This window comes from Euprymna scolopes, chromosome 15 (assembly GCF_053919585.1).
Source record: "Euprymna scolopes isolate OS-2025 chromosome 15, ASM5391958v1, whole genome shotgun sequence".
Classification (NCBI taxonomy): Eukaryota; Metazoa; Mollusca; class Cephalopoda; order Sepiida; family Sepiolidae; genus Euprymna; species Euprymna scolopes.
In genome coordinates this window covers 38,145,124-38,171,018 of record NC_136496.1, presented here as the reverse complement: position 1 = coordinate 38,171,018, position 25,895 = coordinate 38,145,124, and the positions used below count along the sequence as shown (strand labels likewise).

The following is a 25,895-nucleotide window of genomic DNA, read 5'->3' as shown; positions in this document are numbered from 1 at the left end:
ATTTGGTAGGGGAAAGGATGGGTTAGAGTGGGGAGGGTAAGGTATTAGGTTGTCCCAAAAGTTTGTAAACACTTGCGAAAAATTGCATTTTTATGCGATTTTTATTGTTATTTTTTTTTTTTTTGCGTTTATATTGTTATAGTGATCTTCATCTTTCTATTCCAGATGGTAATTGATAAAATTGAGCTGCAAGTTTTGATTTGTTACTGCTGGAAATGTGGTCTTTCAGCCAGGAAAGCCACAGAAGAAATTTGTGCTGCCGAAGGTGAAGGGAGTGTTTTAATTCTGGTAACAGGGGTCTTGAGGATAAGTCTCATTTGGGACGGCCATTAAAGTTAGATAATGGGGACTTGCAAACAGGGTCGGGCATTGCACCTTCAGCAAGCACTCAAGAATTGGTTGATGAACTTGGAGTTGGCGAATCGACAATTCAGTGATACTTGAAGCAACTTGATTTTGTTCATAAAAAGCTGCACCAATATCCGCACAAATTCACCGAAGCACAAGCAGACAGACAAGTTGAAATTTGCCGTCAATTGCTGAACAATCGATTGGACGAGCGTTTTTGGAAGCGCATTGTGACATCGGAGGAGAAATCAGTCTATCTGGTTCAGCACAAGACAAGCGATGGGTTCAGAAAAGGCATGAGACACCGTCGGTTCCCAAACGATAGATTTGGCAAGAAAGTTATGTTGTGCGTTTGGTGGAAGTTTGAAGGAATCATGCATTTGGAATTGGTTCCTAATGGTTGTGCCAAACTTTACTGTAAGCAACTGGAGCATGTCTACGAAAAGTTGAAACAAAAGTACCCGGCTCTGATCAACCAAAATTGCACTTTGATGCAGCAGGACATTGCAATGTCACACACTGCCATGAAGACAACAGACAAGTTTGAAGAACTGGACAGTGTTGAGGTTCTGCCACATCCAGCCTACAGTCCTGATTGCGCTCTATCAGATTACAGCCTTTTCCGTTCAATGCAAAATTTTCTGAAGAACAGCCAATTCAACTCGTTTAATGATGTCAAGGAAGTGTGTGAGGAATTCTTTGATTTGCAGCCGACTGAAGGTATTTGACCAAACCTGAAAGCTTGCAGATTGATGACAGAAATTCTTGGGAAATGATAGTCTTTATTTTAAGGATTAATTTTTTTTATTATTACTTATTACTCGGCGAATAAAATTCCAAATTTTTATGGACTTTTGGAACAACCTAATACGATTAATGCAGAGAAAGTGGTGATTCGAAATAGTGGGATATAAAGGGATGATTTTAGGAGAGCGAAACAGATGTTTCATTGGATTAGAAAAAGATAATTTAGAGGGGATGCTTTCATGAAGAAGAAAGGAAACATACAAACAGTTGGGAAACAATGATTTAATGTGGAGAAATGGAGGATTAAATCGCATGCGATATAATTCAATGGAGATAAAGGGATGGTTAAACTGTAAAGAATGATTCTTAAAAGATAAGATGAGAAATGTATTGTTGTATGGCCAAAAAAGGAAAATGATCTGATTGGGAGAAAAGGAAATGATACAACTAAGGAAAAAAGAGAGGGTATTACTGGGGGGTAAAGAGAGGGTGCGACTGGGGAAAAAGAGGGGGTACAACTGGGGAAAAAAGAGAGGGTACAATTAGAGAAAAAAAGAGAGGATACGACTGGGGGAAAAAGAGAGGGTATGACTGGAGGGAAAAAGAGAGGGTACGACTGGAGGGAAAAAGAGAGGGTACGACTGGAGGGAAAAAGAGAGGGTACGTCTGGGGGGAAAAAGAGAGGATACGACTGGGGGGAAAAAGAGAGGGTACGACTGGAGGGAAAAAGAGAGGATACGACTGGAGGGGTAAAGAGAGGGTGCGACTGGAGGGGTAAAGAGAGGGTGCGACTGGGGGGAAAAAGAGAGGGTGCGACTGGGGGGAAAAAGAGAGGGTACGACTGGGGGGAAAAAGAGAGGGTACGACTGGGGGGAAAAAGAGAGGGTACGACTGGGGGGAAAAAGAGAGGGTACGACTGGGGGGAAAAAGAGAGGGTACGACTGGAGGGAAAAAGAGAGGGTACGACTGGAGGGAAAAAGAGAGGGTGCAGCTGGGGGGTAAAGAGAGGGTGCGACTGGGGGGAAAAAGAGAGGGTACGACTGGGGGGAAAAAGAGAGGGTACGACTGGAGGGAAAAAGAGAGGGTACGACTGGGGGGAAAAAGAGAGGGTACGACTGGAGGGAAAAAGAGAGGGTACGACTGGAGGGAAAAAGAGAGGGTACGACTGGAGGGAAAAAGAGAGGGTACGACTGGAGGGAAAAAGAGAGGGTAAGACTGGAGGGGTAAAGAGAGGGTGCGACTGGGGGGAAAAAGAGAGGGTGCGACTGGGGGGAAAAAGAGAGGGTACGACTGGGGGGAAAAAGAGAGGGTACGACTGGAGGGAAAAAGAGAGGGTACGACTGGAGGGAAAAAGAGAGGATACGACTGGAGGGGTAAAGAGAGGGTGCGACTGGAGGGGTAAAGAGAGGGTGCGACTGGGGGGAAAAAGAGAGGGTGCGACTGGGGGGAAAAAGAGAGGGTACGACTGGGGGGAAAAAGAGAGGGTACGACTGGGGGGAAAAAGAGAGGGTACGACTGGGGGGAAAAAGAGAGGGTACGACTGGGGGGAAAAAGAGAGGGTACGACTGGAGGGAAAAAGAGAGGGTACGACTGGAGGGAAAAAGAGAGGGTGCAGCTGGGGGGTAAAGAGAGGGTGCGACTGGGGGGAAAAAGAGAGGGTACGACTGGGGGGAAAAAGAGAGGGTACGACTGGAGGGAAAAAGAGAGGGTACGACTGGGGGGAAAAAGAGAGGGTACGACTGGAGGGAAAAAGAGAGGGTACGACTGGGGGGAAAAAGAGAGGGTGCGACTGGGGGGAAAAAGAGAGGGTACGACTGGAGGGAAAAAGAGAGGGTACGACTGGGGGGAAAAAGAGAGGGTACGACTGGAGGGAAAAAGAGAGGGTACGACTGGAGGTAAAAAGAGAGGGTACGACTGGAGGGAAAAAGAGAGGGTACGACTGGAGGGAAAAAGAGAGGGTACGACTGGAGGGAAAAAGAGAGGGTACGACTGGGGGGAAAAAGAGAGGGTACGACTGGAGGGAAAAAGAGAGGGTACGACTGGAGGGAAAAAGAGAGGGTACGACTGGAGGGAAAAAGAGAGGATACGACTGGAGGGAAAAAGAGAGGGTACGACTGGAGGGAAAAAGAGAGGGTACGACTGGGGGGGGGGAAAGAGAGGGTACGACTGGAGGGGAAAAAGAGAGGATACGACTGGAGGGGTAAAGAGAGGGTGCGACTGGAGGGGTAAAGAGAGGGTGCGACTGGGGGGAAAAAGAGAGGGTGCGACTGGGGGGAAAAAGAGAGGGTACGACTGGGGGGAAAAAGAGAGGGTACGACTGGGGGGAAAAAGAGAGGGTACGACTGGGGGGAAAAAGAGAGGGTACGACTGGGGGGAAAAAGAGAGGGTACGACTGGAGGGAAAAAGAGAGGGTACGACTGGAGGGAAAAAGAGAGGGTGCAGCTGGGGGGTAAAGAGAGGGTGCGACTGGGGGGAAAAAGAGAGGGTACGACTGGGGGGAAAAAGAGAGGGTACGACTGGAGGGAAAAAGAGAGGGTACGACTGGGGGGAAAAAGAGAGGGTACGACTGGAGGGAAAAAGAGAGGGTACGACTGGAGGGAAAAAGAGAGGGTACGACTGGAGGGAAAAAGAGAGGGTACGACTGGAGGGAAAAAGAGAGGGTAAGACTGGAGGGGTAAAGAGAGGGTGCGACTGGGGGGAAAAAGAGAGGGTGCGACTGGGGGGAAAAAGAGAGGGTACGACTGGGGGGAAAAAGAGAGGGTACGACTGGAGGGAAAAAGAGAGGGTACGACTGGAGGGAAAAAGAGAGGATACGACTGGAGGGGTAAAGAGAGGGTGCGACTGGAGGGGTAAAGAGAGGGTGCGACTGGGGGGAAAAAGAGAGGGTGCGACTGGGGGGAAAAAGAGAGGGTACGACTGGGGGGAAAAAGAGAGGGTACGACTGGGGGGAAAAAGAGAGGGTACGACTGGGGGGAAAAAGAGAGGGTACGACTGGGGGGAAAAAGAGAGGGTACGACTGGAGGGAAAAAGAGAGGGTACGACTGGAGGGAAAAAGAGAGGGTGCAGCTGGGGGGTAAAGAGAGGGTGCGACTGGGGGGAAAAAGAGAGGGTACGACTGGGGGGAAAAAGAGAGGGTACGACTGGAGGGAAAAAGAGAGGGTACGACTGGGGGGAAAAAGAGAGGGTACGACTGGAGGGAAAAAGAGAGGGTACGACTGGGGGGGTAAAGAGAGGGTGCGACTGGGGGGAAAAAGAGAGGGTACGACTGGAGGGAAAAAGAGAGGGTACGACTGGGGGGGTAAAGAGAGGGTGCGACTGGGGGGAAAAAGAGAGGGTACGACTGGAGGGAAAAAGAGAGGGTACGACTGGGGGGAAAAAGAGAGGGTACGACTGGAGGGAAAAAGAGAGGGTACGACTGGAGGTAAAAAGAGAGGGTACGACTGGAGGGAAAAAGAGAGGGTACGACTGGAGGGAAAAAGAGAGGGTACGACTGGAGGGAAAAAGAGAGGGTACGACTGGGGGGAAAAAGAGAGGGTACGACTGGAGGGAAAAAGAGAGGGTACGACTGGAGGTAAAAAGAGAGGGTACGACTGGAGGGAAAAAGAGAGGGTACGACTGGAGGGAAAAAGAGAGGGTACGACTGGAGGGAAAAAGAGAGGGTACGACTGGGGGGAAAAAGAGAGGGTACGACTGGAGGGAAAAAGAGAGGGTACGACTGGAGGGAAAAAGAGAGGGTACGACTGGAGGGAAAAAGAGAGGGTACGACTGGAGGGAAAAAGAGAGGGTACGACTGGAGGGAAAAAGAGAGGGTACGACTGGGGGGGGGGAAAGAGAGGGTACGACTGGAGGGGAAAAAGAGAGGGTACGACTGGAGGGAAAAAGAGAGGGTACGACTGGGGGGAAAAAGAGAGGGTACGACTGGGGGGGGGAGAAGGTACGACTGGGGGGGGGTAGAAAGAGAGGGTACGACTGGGGGGGAAAACGGGAGGACACGACTGGGGGAAAACGGGAGGACATGACTGGGGGGGAAATGGAAGGATATGACTGGGAGGAAAACGAGTATATGATTGGGGGGAAACGAAGATATGATTGGAGGTAAAACGAGAGGATGTGACTGGGGAAAAGGAGATGATTTTACCGTGTGGTAAAGAAATGATTTAACTACGAAAAAGATGAATCAACTTGGGGAAAAAGGATCAATTGATTGGGAAAAAAAGGATGAATCGATTGGGGGGGGTGAATCGATTGGGAGGAAGGAATGAATCGATCAGAGAGGAGGGTAGAATTTATTGGGAGAAAAGGGAGGAGTAATTGGGGGTTGATTCATGGGGTGAAAAGGACGATTCACGGGGGGGGGGGTAAAAAAAGATTAAATGGGGAATAATAAATGTTTTAAAGAGGAGAAGGAAATCATTAAATGAAAGGATTGAATAATTTAAAGCTAGAATGTTTCAAAAGGGACGAATGATCAATGTTTGAAAGCAAAAAAAGTGATTTATTACATTATGTAGGGGGTTAGGGTTAGGGGGTGGGGTAACGAGAAAACTGGGCTAACCTAACAGTCAGTAAGCTTTAATGCGATGAGAGAGAAAAAAGCCATAGAAGTAAATCATGACAATTACAAGTTAATATGTTCTTCTGAGATGCAGATCTGCGGTTACCATAGAGAAATGCTGGGCAGGAAAAGCAAAAAAGCGGAGGATGCTGAGATACAACATAGCAGAGTAATATCTTCACAAAATAGAATTATGTGTAAATGGATTGGTATAGAGATTAAATATACATACGCACACTATATATACATGCATACATTTAATCTCCATATTAATCCAGAGAAGGGGGAAGTTGCATATCATTTTACAATATAAAGATAAAGTATTATTTACCATGGAATTCTGTGAGCCGTTGTTCCAATACATAGAATTCTTGATATCGCCTGAAGAATAAAAAAAAAGAGAAAATGGTTACACATTATAAATAAGATTGTATGTCAGCGATTAATGGTACTAAAAATATAAAATTTGTTTTGTCTGTGATTTTAAGTAATTTGGATAGGAAATTTCAATAAGAGAGCTCAATGCAATACAGAGCAAGATTAAAGTTAATAAAAAAAACTCAAAACAATATTTAAGTCATTTATTATATAATTTAGTAAGGTTCATCAGATGCCATTTTAATACGTCAACATGCTATGTGATATACAAATATCTGTACGTGATGTTGCCAAGCTAATCAAAAACCTTGAAGCAAAGCAACCGGCCTTGACGGTATTCCAATTATAGTACTCAAAAGACTTCAACCAGAACTTGTGCCCAGCCTTACAAAACTGTTTAAACGTTGTATTAAGGAGAATTGCTTCCCGTCACCCTGGCAAATCTTATCAGTATGCCCTGTATTTAAGAATTCAGGTGATCGCTCATCTCCCTCACAGTACAGGCCAATAAGTCTCCTGTGCGTCATAAGTTGCTAGAATCTGTGTTAAATAGAGACGTAATCAACTATCTTAGCAAAAATAACCTTCTTGGTGACACGCGATATGGTTTCTGTTCTGCTAGATCTACAGCAGATGTGCTTACAATTATATCTCATAGGATTAGTGAATCTCTCAACGGAGGCTACCTTCCTAGGGCAATTGCTCTTGACATATCAAAGGCCTTTGATAGAGTATGGCATAAAGGTTTACTTCACAAGATCTCCAGCTACAGTACAGCTGGAAATGTCTTCTCAATTATTAAATCATTTCTCTCTTATATGTTCATAAAAGTAGTGGTTGATGGGCAGAAATCAGAAGCTCTTAGTATCAGGGGTCCATCCTGGGCCCAACTCTCTTCTTTTGATCTATATTAATGATCTTCCAAATCATAGATATCTAGGTTGATGACACTACTATCTATGGTAGCACATCTAAGACCGTAAATTACCAAGTTCTCTCTGATTCTCTCACCTCTGATCTTGAGCAAGTGGTACAATGGGGAAAGAAGTGGCTTGTTACTTTTAATGCATCTAAAACTTTTATCTTTACATCATCAACGCTCTGATCCTCATCTGGCATCAATTGAAATGAATGGCTCTCGTCTTGGGGAGGCCTCACGTTTTGACAAGCTTCTGGGCTTGACCTTTACTCCTGATCTTAAATGGAACACATGCATTAAATCCATTGCCAAGGCCGCTGAAAAAATGGTGGGATCTTTCTACCGATCCAGTAGATATCTCACTACTGATGCAATTCTGTCTATATAAGAGCCAGGTACGTCCAAGGATGGAGTACTATTACCACATCTGGGCAGGAGCTGCTAGAAAGAACTTGTCCTGCCTTGATAGAGTTTAAAATAGACTTTGTAGCCTTGTGGGGGATGTCCTTTTCTCTTCCCTGCAACCTCTTTCTCACAGAAGAGATGTTGCGAATTTGTCTCTGCTTTATCGTTATTTTCATGGCAGGTGCTCGGCTGAGCTAAATTCTATGGTCCCCTCGCGCCAAACTTTCACAAGAAACACCCGTTTAGCAGAAAACACTATCACTAGTTTCCCCCCACTCTTTATCTGTGCCTAAACCTAAGCATAGATTCCATGAGCAAAGCTTCTTTCTTAGAACTGCACGCCTATGGAATTGTCTTCCGTTTTTCTGCTTTCCAGCTGACTACAATATGGTTGTCTTCAAGTTTAACGTAAACAAGTTTTCGATGAGACGTTCCATATAAGTTAACAAATTTACCGAATCTCCATTACTAACGGTTACTATATTGTCCAATTTCTACTGTACACTCTTTAACCCTTATCCTCGAGTGGCCTCTTGGCCTTGATAAGTGGTGATGCCTATAAAAAAAAAAAAAAACAACAAAACTTCACCATTCTGTTAGTGAAAAAGAATGAGAATGCTTCCACCATTTTGGCAATGTTGCAATACTCCAAAAACAATTTTCGAAGTCTTTATTCCATGGAGTTTCAAAAAATGTCACTCTTGGTATTCTTCTCATCAGAGGAAAGTAAGAAATTAGCAAATTATAATTGTAGCAAAGCTAAAATTTGCTGGTTGATGCATTAGATGAAACAACAGTTTGATATTTGACCATAAATTGTAAGAAAAACAGTTAACAATATATATATATATATATATATATATATATATATGAAAGAATTGGAAAAAAAACAAACAAACCAGGAATAACATTTTAGTGTGGGTAATGACTGCCTCATTGGTAATCCAAAAGGCGAAAGAACTCATTTTAAGAAACAAATATCCAGAATTATAGGTCGAATGGCTTAAATTTCAAGATGTGAAAAATGCAGTTAACGTTCATAGAAGATTTTGGTTGTATTGAGCTTGCAGAAATGCAGAAAAGTTCATATTCAGTCAAGGATAGATAATCGACAAACGTCCGCTTCCATCGTTGACTAAGTAAGAAATGGCAAATTAAAAAAAAAAGTGATAATTGATATTTATATATATATATATATATATATATATAATATTCGATTCTGAAATCCAATATGACGGCGTGAGATATTACGCACATTGTTTTGAATCCTATTATTTTTGAAGATGTGCTTCTATGAACATTTATTTTATATTTGTTTTACAGATTTTACATATCTCCCTGATATGAAGAACAAATCTTTCACTATCCAACAAAATATGTCTAAGGCACATTCATAAGGAAAAATTAATTTAAGAAAAAAATAAATGAACAAGAAAAAAAATAATAATATGAGTATTATTCCATCTTTTGGCGTTTAGAATTAAAAAATTAAGATTTTTCTTTTGGCTTAAATTTATTGGTATATGAACAATTACTGAATTATATTAACCCAGTATAATTCCAAATACTACAAATTAGTCTCTCTCTCTCTCTCTCTCTCTCTCTCTATATATATATATATATATATATATATATATATATATATACTAGCAAAAGTACCCCTCGTTGACTGGGTTCAAAAACAGCCTACAGAAAATGGACTCTGATTTATGAAAGTATGATAGGTTATGAAAAGGAAGGGTTGTAAATTTGGGTTGAATATTTTGCTTTGGTTTTGATACCTCCAAATTCAACGCTATCTCAAAACCAAAGCAAAATATGATGAAAGTAAAAATAAAATAGATAAAACCCATAATTCATTATACGATACCTGTTCACAATGAAACACTTATCAAAATATTTTGTTGATCTATATTAAAAAAAAACTTGTTAAACTTTGTGACATATTTCCATTCTATGGAGGTCAGGTGCGAACGAACACCCCATAATTTTATTATACCATATTTCTTCAAACTGAAACTTAATTATCAAAGTATACTTACGCAGATAGATATGAAAAGTCTTTATTTAAGTGTGTGCCTATTTCCATTCTATGGAGGCCAGGTGCGAACGCAGACCCCACAATTTTATTATACCATCCCTATTTAAGTTAAAACATACTTATCAAAGTATTCTTATGTACATCTATATCAAAAACACTTGTAAACGTTTTTTTTTTTTAATGTTTAATTTTTTTATTTCCTTACTTTGAGGACCACGTGCGAACGCAGACCCCACAATTTTAATGAACTACCGTTCTGCCAGAACAAACATACCCATTCCTGTGTCTCGATACATCTTCTATCATTATATGTAATCAGTTTTTTAAAATAATCAACCCTATAGAAGCCTATTTGTGACCAGACACACACAGACATTCAGCTTTATATATATATATATATATATATATATATATATATATATATATATCATTTTGATTTCTTGTCGTTGAATACTCTCATAACTGCTGATGTGAAAGCATGCTGACACAGCATTCATAAGTACTAAATTTCCTCAATTTATATGTTAATTGCCAGTGGTCTGGAGAAAAGACGCTAGCCCACAAAGCCAAGGATGACGTTGTTGACTATGTTTGAGTCTTCCAACCAGCAGTAATTACCATTTCCTACACCGATGATTACATAAGCATGTAACGCTTGTGTTAAATCATAAAAATTCGTAATAAGAGGAATGTGGTGTAATGGCATTGTGTACTGATCTCAAGTTCTGCCAGAGTTATATATATATATATATATATATATATATATATACACACACATATATATATATACACATATATATATATACACACATATATATACACACACACACACACACACACAGATATATATATACACACATATATACACACACACACACACACACACAGATATATATATACACACATATATACACACACACACATATATATATAGCAAAAATGGTAATTAGTAAAAAAACTGAAGAGAGTGCTCAATACTATTAAAGAGCAAATAAGTGTTTTATTTTTTTATTACCGTTTTATCTGTTTAGTTACACATGTTTCAGTTGCCGAACCATATCTACAGTCCAGCAACCTCATCAGACCTTACAGAAAAAAACATATATATATATATATATATATATATATATACACACACACACACACACATATATATATATACTAGTTGGAGTACCTGTTAAGCTAGGTTAGTCAACCCTTTCTATTCTCCATATAAGTTCACGTTAACAAAAGTTTTTGTTATTTTATTTAAATCGTAACAAAATAAAAAAATATTAAGATTTATGATAATCAATAAATAAGTTGAATGCAAAAACAAAAGAAAAAGATATATTCTCAACCCAACGCTATGTAAGTTATTAACGGTGTCGTATTGATATTTTTCGCTTTCACACAGGTAACAAAAACAAACTGATACATAAAAACGGTAACAACTACTTATGCATTAATTAGGATATTCGAATTACTGTTCTAATCTTGGGTGTTATTTTCATAACGTTTTTGCTGATGTAACCTCCGACCTTCTTCAGGTGTGTCTTGTTGAACTCGGGAATCTGTATAGAATTTTAAATTGAACCGTTTAATTAATCCATGAGGTTCGCTTGCTCTCGTTCTGTTAGCCATGACCAAGTAGACGTCTCCAGTATTTTTTTTTTTTTTTAAGTAGTTAGATGCTTTTCAATAGTGCACATCGATGGACCATAAGATGTTGTAGTAAATACGTCCAGGATGCAGACCACGGTGAAGAACACTCTACTGCTATTGTTGAGTTCACCAGAAAGATTCCCAAAGTTTAACAAGATACACCTGAAGAAGGTCGGAGGTTACGTCGACCAAAACGTTATGAAAAATAACACACACGTTGAGAACAGTAGTTTGAATAATTCAAATAATATGAATTTTTCATATATATCTGAAAGTCTTCCTAAATTTAATTTTCTTCCAACCATATTAGGGAGCAAAACAATATAAAAAAGAATTTGGACAAGATTTTGTAGTCGATAAATGGAGTTTTCAGATAAAAACAATGGTTTCAACTGATTTTTTGTCAATTCTTATAAGTTACAAAAGTAAATTCCAAATTATGCAGTCAAAATTACCTGAATATTACTGAATTATTAAAAAAAAAACAACTTTAATCGTGTTAGCAGGTGAAAAATTGCCTCAGTCTTGTTTAAATCCAAACATTAAATTAGCTCCCTTTTGAACTCTCCTGTGTCTTACGATCGTTTTCATCAAGTTCTATTTATTATTTTCTTTAATAAATTATTTTCTACCTTATCGATTTTCGTAATTTTTGGATATAATCATCTTAAAAATACACGGAATATGTAGATACCATTGTTTTCATGTGAAATTCAGTATTACAATTTTCGAAATTTCGTCCCAATAGTGTAGAAGCGAAAAAAACTGATATGATGTCATGGGTGTAGAGAAAAAGGACATTGTGTTTCACATTCAATCCGTAGTAATGTTAGGCTGTTCTGGTTTTCTATGCAAAAAAAAGTTTCTGGTTCAACTGTCTGCAATATAATTCGCTTATCTTGACTAATAATTGTTAAGGTAAGTGACTTGTATTTCAGGCATGTGAATCAGAAACTCTTTTACATACAAAAGTAGCAGTAAAAAACTCTTACAAATAATTATGATAAAGATAAACTTGCACAGGTGAATATTACGAAAAGATTCATATAATGTAAGCAGGAATCATCATTTATAGGCAGTGAAAGCCATTTAATATTGCGTATAATGTCAGCTATAAAAAAAGGTTTTAAAACTGAAGATCCATCGATGGACCTAAGTAAAGTTAACCAAAAGGGAAAAGAGATAATGTTCTATCACTACATAACGGTCTTTGGAATGCAATGAAGTCTTAGATAGAAGCAATGTTCAGCCAGATTGTTACTTAAATGAGAATATCTGCTGCGGGATAAAAAAACGAATGAGAAAAAAATATCATTAAACCTCAAAGATAAAAAATAAAATATTTCTCTCAGCAGTCAGAAATTTCATAGTGGTTTTCTCTGAGAATGATGAAAAACGTAAAAAAAAAAAAACAAAAAAAAACAAGCATGGATATAATTAACGTGTCCGTTTAATTTGCACATTTCATGAAGAAAAAGACTTTAGGACACATAAGCATAACAATCTGAAAAATTAATTGCTATTTCAAATTTTCTGGTTGGCGTAATATACCAATGAAAATGCTATTTCAAATGTAAGCTTGACTGACTAAAATGTTATTTCTTACTTAAATGATGTAACGGATTTATGATCATACCATTTAAACTATAATCTTACGGGTTGATGTAAATACTATTTTACACATGAGATAAGAAATGGACAACTTAAACATGAAAGTCCACTGAAAATGCTATTTTACACCTAAGTGAAACGAACCAATAAAATTTCTACTTTTAAATAAAGTCTAACTGACGAAAATACTGTTTGAAACTCAAGCATGATAGATCAATGAAAATGCTATTTTCAAACTTAAGCATGATAGATCAATGAAAATGCTATTTTCAAACTTAAGCATGATAGATCAATGAAAATGCTATTTTCAAACTTAAGCATGATAGATCAATGAAAATGCTATTTTCAAACTTAAGCATGATAGATCAATGAAAATGCTATTTTCAAACTTAAGCGTGATAATCAATGAAAATGCTATTTCAAACTTAAGCGTGATAGATCAATGAAAATGTTATTTCAAACTTAAGCATGGCAGATTGGTGAAAATGTTAGTATAAACTTCGATATGAAAGACCTTTCAACAGATACTCTTTCAAAGATTGTTTGAAACATCTCAAATAAAATTCAATATACACGTTTAGTGTTACATAAGTCATTACTGGCCCCCTTAAGAATTTTCGTATTCTTTCCAACGCCTGTTTATTAATTAAGCCAAGTCTTACTTACCACTTGCTTGGAGTCATCACGTGCAACCAGCTTATTTTAAGCACTTAATTAACCAGGTTCCCAAATTTTTCGTATAGGGGCACATCTTGTGCTTATCAATCCCTACCAAGTCACTTTTCTTGGAGAAAAATTTTTAGGATCTCTAAAAAAACAAAAAAAAACAACAAAACCAAATGCTAAAACAAAACATCTTTCTTACGGCTTATCACATCTAAAAACTCTCCAAATACCCGTTTACGTAATTTTAATTCTTGTCCCCCTTCTAAAATTCTAACTGAATCTGTAAGCCAACCATACGTCTTAACTAGTTTTATTTTCACCTAGACTGTTTAAATCTAATGTATATTTACGGATAACTTTGAATTCTTGCTGTGAAAATCAAAAACATTTACATGTATAAGACAATTTACAATATTTGTTCAACATTATAAAAACATTTTCAAAAAAAAATACCTTAATACATTTAAACATTTTGCAACAGTTATAACTTTTTTCAACAACAAAAAAAATCATCTGTAACAAACAACAATTCAACAGTCTGTCCAAAACAATTGTCCTTTTTTTTTCAAAAACAAAACAAATGAAACACAAAAAAAAACCCCGAAAAGTTCAACTATGAACACAAAAATGCATTTCCAAACAGAATTTACACGCTGTTTCAGAGAGTACATGCGACCTTTGAAAAATTCCCGTTTGATTGACAGATTAAATTCAACAATTCGTCCAAACGATTTCATATTGACACAATTTTTCTAATTGACACTTCATACAAATTTCAAAACAATAGTGGGTGACCCCCAATCTCTGCATTTGCGTGTATGTGTGTGCGTGTGTGTTTTTTTTATCAAACCAATTCATTTATCAATGAATTACGCATGGTGACTTGTTTACTATATTTCCATTCATTACTACGGATTTCTTTTACGGCATATCGGCCTTTTCTTTTCTTTTCTTCTTTTTTTAAATATTTCTGTGCTACATAAACAAAAGAATTGATTTCAATGATTTATGCACGGTTACTTGTGTTTACTACTATTTATTCATTACTACGGATTTCTTTTACGGCATATTGGCCTTTTCTTCTTTTTCTTTTTAATATTTCTTGTATCTTTTGTTCTCTGTGTGCGTGTGTGTTCAATTTTTTTTCTCTCTCTTTTTTCCTTTTTTCTGTTCGCATTTCTGTGATCGTGTAATTTTTTTTCCCTCCGTGGTATTATTTATTTATCTATTTTTTTTTTTTAATTATCTTGGACCCTTTTAAAACGTTGTGTTTTTAATTTTATTTTCCGTGGTAACTGAAGTTCTTTCTTTTTTTTTTTTTTTAAACCCACCCTTGCTGGGTGGTCTGGTCATTTACGGCATCAAATTATATATATTGCATAAGGGTTTCATTAAAAGAGAGTCTTAGTGAGAGATGCTTAGAAAGAGTCCTAGAGAGATTTATTAGAGTGTTTGTCTTGAGAGAGGCTTTTATTATAAGTGATGCGTTTTCTTAGTGAGAGAGATTTATTAAGAGGGATGTTGAAATACTCAGAAAGAGAGAGAGAGATGTTGTAAGAGACTTAGAGATATTGTTCATGTTAGGAGAGATTCTTATATATTAAATGTTCATTCCTTAATTGTGTAGTAGAAGAAACTCTTGGAGTCAAGTGATAGTGTTCAGACAGTTCGGACATTGTGTAGACATGATGTAGATTCTCATTGTGGATATGAGAAGTCGTGATGTGTATGAAACGACATTTTATAACACAAATATATAATACAATTTCACTTTACCTTTTCGTAAGAATCATAAGACACAAGACGAGCTTTACAAAACGCATGATGATTTATTTCGTCACACGGCCGTGTTTCCATCACCAAGAATTCAAAGTCTCACATTTTTTTCTTGAAGTGACGTCTCGCTTCCTAGACGCCTGACTGTCTCTCTCCGAGTTTCTTCACTGACTGTCTAACTCTAAAGTTTTTTCTCTATTCCTAGAACTTTCTATTTTCCGTGACGTCATACACATGTTAAAACATGTGCCTTCTTTCACGTGCTCTGGACATACGTGTCCAAAACTTTTCCTATTTCTCAGTAACCTATTTATCCAATATGTTAAAAACATTATCTTATAAGCTGCATTCTTTCAATTTAAAATTTCATAACAAACTTGATAGTTAACATTCTTTCCTTGAAATATTTATCTATATTCTAAACAAATGTTTGTTTTACATTTTTAAATTCTCACACGTAATCTATTTCTAAACCTAGATTACGAGGTTCGAATTTCGCCTATGCTATTTCATTTTCATTTTAACTAATCTCTCTATTTTTATACTTACATGAAAAGGGGACAGCCCTTATCATGTAACATTAGCAATGAATATACTATTTCAATTGTAAGTGAGACAGACCGACAAATAATTTGATTTGATACTTAATATTGATACACTTGTAAATTCTTCGGTTATTGAGGGGGATTTATAATATATTATACATCTTTGTGAATACAGTTTCTAGTTATCAGCTGATAAACTCATTCAAACACCAATGTTTATAAAAAACGTCATTTGAAAAACGTTATAGAGAGAGGTTCCTTTTCTAGGCGTGAGAGAGATAGATGGATAGATAGATGAATAAATTTATAGCTCAACTTGCTACACCTAGTCTCGCAATGTGCATTGCCTTCTATTAAGCACTAGCCTGGATGCACGGCGTTGCCCGGGTGTTTGGAGGTGAGTGTTGAGAAAAAAAAAAGTAGTAGTAGGTAGGCAGGCTCAAACCTTTACTGCGAAGGAGGAAAAGAACGTTAAAAAAAAGTGATATCTTTGCTGTTGTGTCCATCGCCAAACCGGAGGTGACGAATGTTTAAATTAAGGCTAGTCAATCGAAAAGAGGGGATGACTTTCGAAAATATCGGCGAAGAAAGTGACTCCTCTCTGTAGAAAAGTGCATAGTTGAGGGTTAAGCAATTAATGTTTTTGGACAATTTTTCGATATTTGTCGTCGGAAGGGTCAGGCTTCAAAACGATACCGTCGAAATTTTTAGGCATACATACATACGTACATTTAAACAGACAGTTGAGATTTATGTTATAGACTAACGAGGGGTACCCGGCGTTGCCCGGGTGTTTGGAGGTGTGTGTGGAAACTCCGGGGGTGGGGTGGGGGATAAAAAAAAAATGTTTTGGTAGGTAAGGATCGAACCCGAACCGTTGATGCAAAGTTGTAAATTAAAGTGTGAAAAAAAAAAACAAACGCGCGATGTTAACCATTGCCCCACCGCGAGATGCTAACGGAAACACGTTTGAATTTATCTAATTACTTGGATTTGGCAGGTGCCCGTTTTAATGAGTTAATGAGGTCAAGTTTGACTGCGGGATAGTATTTCATTTACTGCTGAACGCTCCCTCCCCCAAGATGTTATACGAAAAAGACTAACCCACATGCGGCGAGCGACAAATGTTGAATATTTATCTTCCCGAAATCGAGCAAATTAAATAGGCAGGCGAGCTTCGTTGTTAACTCTGAGATATTACGATTTATATGTGATATAAAAAGTTTTAAAAAGTTGTGAACCGACCGACCGCTTCTCTGAAAAAAACCTTTTGTAGACATACAGAAAAAGCGAACACATATACATACATACATTTTCGCTTTTATATATATATAGAATAGATGTTTTATCTGCTTAAAGTCTCATGAGCTAAAGAGATTGAAACAGCAGTTTCCTTAGTCTATCTCACGTAAGTATGAAATGATTTTCACAATAATAAGGATCGTGTTTGAATGACACTTTAACTGTTAGAGGTGATCCAATACGGAAACCGATGAAACCATATAATTTCCGGTTGGAGATTTTCAATTCAATATCTCTTTAGAGTTAAGATAGCATAATCCATTGTGTATGTATGTCGAAATGACAAGAAAATGATCTAAAAACTAGAAAAACACTTATTTCACAAAGGTGACGGTGGCTAAGAAATTTCCATGATAATAGCAGATATATCAATGTTGCCCAGGTTTTAATTACCTCAGATCATTTTACTAGTAAAATTTTGATAAATATTTAAATGATTTAAAGATTTTTTAATTGCAGAATATTTGGTAACGCTGGGTATAAAACATTTACAGTTTACTCATTTTAAAATAAATTGTTCCAAAATCAAATACAATCTCAAAATTATATTTTTAAAACCTACTCTTCACATTCTTTTCTATTTTACTGTAATAATCTATATATCTATAAAAGTCAAAGCGTCTGTGTGTCTGTCTGTCTCTCTCTCTGTACATTTCCCTACACAATAACTCTGTCAATTTTCAGTCTACAGACTCGAAATTTGATATACAGGGTACTGAGATTTGAGAAAATCTTTGTACTACGTTTTCGGCCAAAAATTTGGCTGTTCAACGATTTGACCTTTGAGAACTCTACCAAACTCCTCCGCCAATTTTGGGTATAAACACTTGAAATTTTGGATATAGATTCCTTGGACATGGATCTCACTTAATAAGTTGATTTGAGCCCAAAACAATAAATATTAAGGGGTCATAATAGAAGTTAAAGTTAAAAAAAAATGACCTCTGCGGTCTCTACCAAATTACTCAGACAATTTCTGGTCTAAAGATTTGAAATTTTACATAAAGGGTACTCAGAGATAGGGCAAGCTTTTTAATCGGTTTGGGTCGAAAAATTGTACTTACCAATATATAAATGTATGTATGTATTGCATGTCTGCCTAAAACTTTCGACAGAGACGACGGATTTTTACAAGATTAGTATCGTTTTGAAGACGACAAATATCGAAACATTGACTAAAAACATTAATATCTTCACCTTCAACTGGACACTTTTCTACAGGGATAGCTTTTTTCGCCGATATTTTTTAAAGTCATCCTCTCATTTCGATTGTCTAGCCTTAATTAAAACCTACATCACTTCCGGTTTGGTGGTGGTCGTAACAGCAAAGACGTCAGTTTCCCCCCCCCTCCGTTCTTTTCCTCCTTTGCGGTACGGGTTTGAGCCTGCCTTCCTACTATCACTTTTTTTTTTTTTGCTTAACATACACCTCCAAACACCCAGGCAACGCCGGGCTGAAATGCTAGTTTTAAATAAAATTTACATATTATATACATTTCATTCATTTAAAAAATACTTTACTGAAGCTGTAAGAAGAAAGTATTTTTTTAGAAGACTTAAATTGCTACAATAGTCCCAAATTATATATGGTAGTTTAAAACTATTACTTTACTTAATAAATACTATTTATGGTAAAAAAAATATTTCTTGTTATAAAAAAAAGATTCAATTGTGACACTTTTTAATAAATTAAACAAAAAAAGAAACACGATGATATTATTGAAACAATATTTAGCTGACTAAAATACAGAAATGTTTTCTTAATTATTATTAACTGTGACAGATGTTTATTGTTCTAAGATAAATATTATTTCTGATTTTTTTTTAGATAAGGATTGATTATTTAGATTATTCAAAATACTGTTCTCATCTTGAGTGTTATTTCCACAAAATTTCGGCCAATGTAACCTCCAACCTTCTTCCGGTGTATCTTGTCCAACTCGGAAATCTGCATGGAATTTCAGATAGAACCCTTAATTGAATCCACAGGGGAGATATGTTGTTGTTCTGTCCGAAGTAATTAGTATTTGTACTCTGAGTACTGCCCGCTCTGAGGATTTAATTTTGAACCTTAAACCTCCAGAAGTACTTGGTAAAATTCAGTTGTAAGCTACATTCTTCTGAAATTTGAAAGCTAATGTTATACATGTTAAGCTGCATGTTATACTCAAAGAACAATTGTAAATTAGTTATGTTTTCTACTCGACCATGGTTGAAGGAACGAAAGCATAATAGTTCCATGGATTAAATAAAGAATTCAGCTTGAAATTCTGTGCAGATCTTGGAGTTTGGCAGAAAGTTTTACGGACAGATAATGAAAAAACTGGAATTTATATTTAATCTTCTGTTCAAGAAAGAGGATGCTTCCCTACAATCTCTTTCCCACAGAAGAGACGTTGCAAACCTGTCTCTGTACTATCGTAAGTTTCATGGCAAGCACTTATTTATATATGGTCCCCCTTAGGAAACTTTCACAAAAAACACTCGACTAGCTACAACCATTATCAACCATTTCCCCCACTCTCTATCTGTGCCTAAATTTTATACTACACAGTATTATACTAAACAGATTACACAAAAAAAACTTTCTTTCCAAGAACCGCCCGTCTATGGAACACTATTCCACTAACCTGCTTCCTTGCCGATTACAATACGATAGCCTTCAAGTCCAATGTAAACAAGTTCTACTTGAGCAATTCCCTTAAATAATCCAAATTTTACCCAATCTACACCATTAACGATTATTAAACTACCACCTTACATTCATTAAACCTTATCCCCGAGTGGCCTTCAGGTCTTGATAAGTGGTGATTCCCCAGTAAAAAAAGAAAAGAAAAAAAGTGACACAAAATATAATAGACTATAAAATTGAAAATAAATTAACATGAAATATTTTTCCATGTGCCTATCACAATCCTCTTGAACAATTCCAACCATTTTATTACCTTGGCTGACAACGGTAACAAAAACTCGGAAAACAGACATTCCATTAAAATATTTCTAGAATTGATTTATATTCCAGATGTGGTGGAAGTCTATTGTCTGTTCTTGCTCAAGGTTGACAGTATAAAGAAAACCCAGGATTAAATAGAAAAAAAAAATGACATATCAAAGATTTCTCGTCAAAGTTTAACTTGCTACCAGGCGATGGAAAACTGTGTGCAAATGACACTTTTCTTCTTTATACTTTACAATTACAACATCGTTATCTTTTATAACAAGAGCTGACATTATCTTAAACATCCTATATATATATATATATATATATATATATATATATATATATATATATATTATTTTATTCAATTTAGGTAAACAAAATTACCATAAGTCGCTGTTTATTTATGTTAGCGACTTATGGTAATTTTGTTTACCTAAATTGAATAAAATAATACTTTGCAATGTTTTATTGTTTTGTTTGTTTTTTACTTAGGGATATTTGTAACCTGATTATATATATATTAGTAAAATTGAAAATAAATAACACCAAACATTAATTTAGTATATTAAAAAGTGACATTTTAAAGAATATACGTTTAAAATAAAAACGTAAAAAAAAATGTTTAAAAATATTAATACAAATCTTGTTTACAAATAATAATTTACGCTCTATCATATATATATTATTTTAAAAGATAATGTAATGTTATTGATTTAAATAACAGTGAGCGGTTTTGAAAGTAATATAAGTGTAATAAATGAAAATACTTTCACATTTGTTCACACACACACACACACAAATATATGCATATATACATATGCACACACATATATATGCATATACACACATCCACATATATACACACACATCCACATATATACACATCCACATATATACACACACACATATACACATACACACACATATATATATAAATAATTTTGTAGTAATGATTATTTCAACCATATGTGCTTCATGAAACCAACTAAAAAGCGTACCCCTGGCAATGTTTGTAAGCCTGCCAGAGACTTTGCCGATTATAGTATCCTGTTTTATACTCGGTCATTCTAATGCCAAAATTTAATTCCTACCTTCATTTCATTTATGTTATTTATTTATTTTTTTTTTTTTGCCTTTTTTATCATTTTCTCCCATTGATATCTTCTGTTTAATGTTTTTATGATTTTCTAAGAGTACACGAGAAAAGGTGATTGCGGCGTGTTTATAAATTCACTAAAAAATATATTTCAATAAAAGCACTGTACTCACAATTCCTGCACACATTCTTGGCATCACCCCCAAAATTGAAATGCAAAAAAAATAAGAATAAAAAAATGGTGATATAGTGTTATAAATTAAATCAAGAGCACGTGAGGATTGTCATTTCTTGAAGGCAAAGCAACGCCGACCTTTCTGCTAGTGTTTATACTAGTAAAACATGTTGATAGGCATGAGATTTATAACTAACCCATTCAAGGCTTCAGACTCTGGTGTCTTTAATAGAAACATTTTCCATAGTAATGGTAATATCGTCTCAGAGTTCATTGAAAATGAGATTTAGCAGTACATTGTTCCAAAGTCTTTTGAGATCTGAATATTTTCCATGCAGAAGAAGTGTCCTTCAGGCCAGATAGAAATAAGAACCTTCCATAGACATGATTTTGCTTCCTTTTCTTTTTTCCCACCTTCCTTCTCTCTAATCTTCTCATATTAATTCATTTCCTACCTGTCGGAAATATACGAGAGTATTCTCACACTGATTGCTTCGATGGATCACATGAGCTGTACACGAAAAAAAAAAAAAAGAAAGAAAAAATAGTGAATAGAGTTTAAGCCAATTAGGTTGTACGAAAACCGGAATTCTCAGGATTCTAAGTAGTTTTTTAAAAAGCTATTTTATCGTTTTCATTCACCAACAACGATGGCTACAAGACTAACACTAAACCTATCTTACAAACTAAATAAATGTAAAAAGTAAAAAATAGCCAATAAATGTTGGTTCATTTAAGTAAATTCTCTCTTTACACTAACAATTAGCAACCATTAAATCTATGTTGGACATGAAAGTAAAATGCTTACGATATTTGTAAAAGATTTATAATTCACTAGCAGCACTCACTAACCAACGTTGCCCGGTGGAAGCGTGCCCCACCCATGAAAAAAAAAAAATTAAAGTACGGTTGTTGTTGTTGTTGTTGCTGCTGCTGCTGCTGCCCAATCCCAACCTCCTCATGTTACCAACGGCTTTCAGAATAGACACCTCCAACTCCTCCTCATGGTAAGAACGGCTATCAGAATGCATACTCCCAACCTCCCTTTGTCAATAACAGATAGAGAGAGGTGGTGTAGTAAGGTTATTGAGGAAGCCCCAGCTGTAAGAAAGGAAAAATAAAAAAATAACAGCGAGGGTAAAAATTAAAAAAAAAATAGACACAGTTGATTGTTGGGGGGGGGTAGGAGTTAATCAACTATAGAACGTGTATAGTTTAATAGGTGTTCCAAGTAATGCGTTAACATTTACCGTTTAACATTTAAAAAAATTCTGTTTACATTTTGTGAGGGGATTGGTTGGTGGCAGCAGGATAATAAAAAAGAAGAACAATTGAAGCTGGTAATGTGGACTGGTTACTTACTGGCTTCCGTGACTAAAAATAGTTTGTCTCAAAGTTGTATTAAGAAGCAGAAATGTATATAATTTTTAAAAAAATATATGAATTCCTATCCTAAGGAAATGAAACGAAAGTAATTCGATAATTTGTTTTATTTTGTGTGTGTGTGTGTGTGTGTGTGTGTGTGTGTGTGTGTGTGTGTGTGTGTGTGTGTGTGTGTGTGTGTCTTTTTTTAATTACTTAAGTATTTGGTGCAAATTATTTCGATTTTCACCGCAACAAAAAATTAAATGGGAAAAATAATTTGGAATAAAATAAATTGGGTGCATTCCAAATAATGAAAAATAAGAATTCACCGTCTTGGTGAATTCTGTTAAGACAAGGCAACAAACGAAAAAGTGACAAAGGCAAGATAATTTACTCTTCTAACTACTGGATAAGTTTTGTTTTAATATATTTTAATGCTTTTATTTGGCCCAACAATGGCCACCACTTATAACATTTATAACCTTATAACATGTAACAGTTACATTGCTTAATATCCGGAAGACTACTTATTTGCAGAAAATTTCAATGTGATAATTGTTTTCAGCATAGTCAAAAAGTTATATAAGTCTTCATGAGCAAGGGAAAAATTAATTAGGAAACCAAGTAAGATTTTACAAATGTCGACAACTACTTTTGCCGGTTGGTCGGTTTTGTTTTGGTCTACCACAATTATCAAATAACCCCCTCTCCATGCAAATTGCCAGCACCCTCCAAAGAACCATGAAGTGGGTGCTCAAATTATGGTAAATAAACATAGAAAAGTGATTCCCCATTTGTTAAGACTATAATTTTTTCATGTCTTAGAAACTATTTGATTCCTGTAAATGTAGAATAGTAGTAACATTAATGATTGCACCGTTACCCCAAAAATGAAACAAATAAAAATAAACCTAAAAATAAATAAAAGTACAACACAAAAAACAAGTTAAGGCTTTTCGTTTTATTTCACTATTTATAAATAAGAAGGAAAATAAAAACATAGAAAACTGTTTCGTTCACTTGTTTCGATACCGTGTTTGACTCTCTCTCTCTCTCTCTCTCTCTCTCTCTCTCTCTCTCTCTCTCTCTCTCTCTCTCTCTCTTGCTCATTTTCGCTCGTTTCGGTACCAGGCTCGAATGTAAACAAAACAAATATAACTCTCGCTTTGTCTCTGTCACTGTGTTTGCTGGCTTGTCTGTCCTGCTTGTTTTGGTAACCTGCTCGAATGTAAACAAAACACATAAATCTCGGATTTTATTTGCACACATGAATGTGCCAGAATAGTCCCTCTAAAGTTACATAAGATAGTGGCTAATAGTCTAGACATAATAAATTTGTATGTGGTATATGTTGTTGCAAACCTATGGTATTTTAGTTCAGAAGGGAATTTCTGCAACATTTTTATTATATATAGGATAAAAAGAAGAACACAGCAAATGTAGACTTTGTGCTCAGAGAGACGAAACAGTAAACTTCATAAGTTAATGTAGCAAGCAGACCGAAAAAGAATATAGAAATCGAGTTGTTCTCCAAATTATATCTGCACCATTAACTAAAACACTGAAAAATGCTTTTTCTCAGCAGTATGCATTATTTCTTAACCATTCTAAACTTAGTACCTAAGCCAAATTGTTCTACTCTTATTCAGTTTTTAAACAGGTTCTTCCAAACTAAATTAATACACCCCCCCCCCAAAAAAAAACCCGACCTCACAAATTGAAAGTTCCATTACGGTATCGTATCAGGTAAAGCTCGAATGCTCAAATCATTCTCTATTGAGGTTAGATAAAGCCAAAAAGAAAAATATATATATATACACGCATAATTATGTGAGGGAAGATTATTTTCAAATATTCTCCTAAACTGTGAACGGAGTAACAGTCTTATATAAGCTAAAATGCTTGAACATTCTCTATCGAGGTACTTAAATCCAACGAAAACAAAATAAAACAAAAGCATTGCTGAATTAAAATTAATAAATAAATAAATGAATAAAAATACAGAACCCAAGATGCCACCCCCTATCCCCCAACACTTCCCCTTAAGTACCCTGCATAAACCAGTTAGGACGACTAGTTCTTCCCTCTTCCTCGATATGAACTCGAGACCGCACGGTCAAACTCTTCCAAAGCTAAGTTATGCCATTTTCTATCTATAATTTTAAAATCCACCTGTCTTGATATCGCAAAAACTTATGTATTGCAGACATTATTTTCTATTCATTTATTTTTTTCAGGTTTGACTAAATTTCTGAACATTTCAACTGCACTTATCTTTCTTTTGCTCTTTTATTCTGTTTTTTTTTTTCCTCCAAATTATATCTGCATCATTAACTAAACACTGAAAAATGCTTTTTCTCAGCAGTATGCATTATTTCTTAACCAGTCTAAACTTAGTACCTAAGCCAAATTCTTCTACTCTTAACCAGCTTTTAAACGGGTTCTTCCAAACTAAATTAATACAAAAAAAAAACAAAAACACCTGACCTCACAAATTGAAAGTTCCATTACGGTATCTTATAAAGGTAAAGCTCAAATGCTCAAATAATTCTCTATTGAGGTTAGATAGAGCCAAAAAAAATAAAAAATAAATATACACGCATAATTATGTGAGGGAAGATTATTTTCTCCTAAACTGGGAACGGAGTAACGGACTTATAAAGTAAATATTTTTTTCTTTTTTTTCCCTTTCTTCTTTTTTTCTCTTTTTTTAAATGGAGACTAGATAATACACTGTGGTTGTGTTATCGGGAGCTCCAGTAACTCTCGCTTCTCCTTTTTTTTGTCCCTCAGTCCTCATTTCCAACGAGTGATTTTTCTGACAAATGGTGAAGAAAAAGCTACTTTCCAGGTCGGTAATACTTCGTGAACAGTAGCCTGAGATGTCGAAAAATTTTCTGTTTCTATGTCTATCCTTGTGGCCACGTCACTAGTAAGGGTACTCGAGGTAAACGTTTCATCTGGGCTGATGTTACCCGCCTGATAATCAGGGACCCAAACCTTGGTTAACCACTAAGGAGACTGTCCTATCAGCAGGTGTAAAGTACTGGGGCTGCTGTATTGCCATTTGGTGAATGGATTCTGGGCCATGCAGTAGTTTCTGGAGGGGCCTCTCGATGCAATACTAGTGGGTAATTGTTACGGCTTTACCTTATCATGTGCTACAAAAAAAAAAAAAATTTCCTCTCTTTCTCTCTCTTACTTTCCCTCTCTGTCCTACTCTAACCAAGTTTGTCGACCGGTTCCACAAACCCCAAAAACTCAACATGAAATATCTCAAAAAAAAAAAAAAAAAAAAAAAAAAAAAAAACATGAATAAACCTCGAACCCTATCCTCCAACGTAGACCCTACTACCAGGTCTCCTTCTCCAACATCAGGGG

General features: G+C 36.2%; 1 protein-coding gene across 6 annotated transcripts in view; it reads right to left on the bottom strand.

Annotated features, from left to right (window-relative positions):
* Positions 1 to 25,895, bottom strand: part of LOC145293786 (sorting nexin-14-like) — a 1,078,299-nt gene that overhangs the window by 428,472 nt on the left and 623,932 nt on the right. For all 6 annotated transcript variants that reach the window (XM_080140331.1, XM_080140332.1, XM_080140333.1 and 3 more), the window contains one exon: positions 5,982 to 6,031. In XM_080140331.1, coding sequence (XP_079996457.1) covers positions 5,982 to 6,031 — 50 coding nt within the window. The remainder of the gene's footprint in view (positions 1 to 5,981; positions 6,032 to 25,895) is intronic.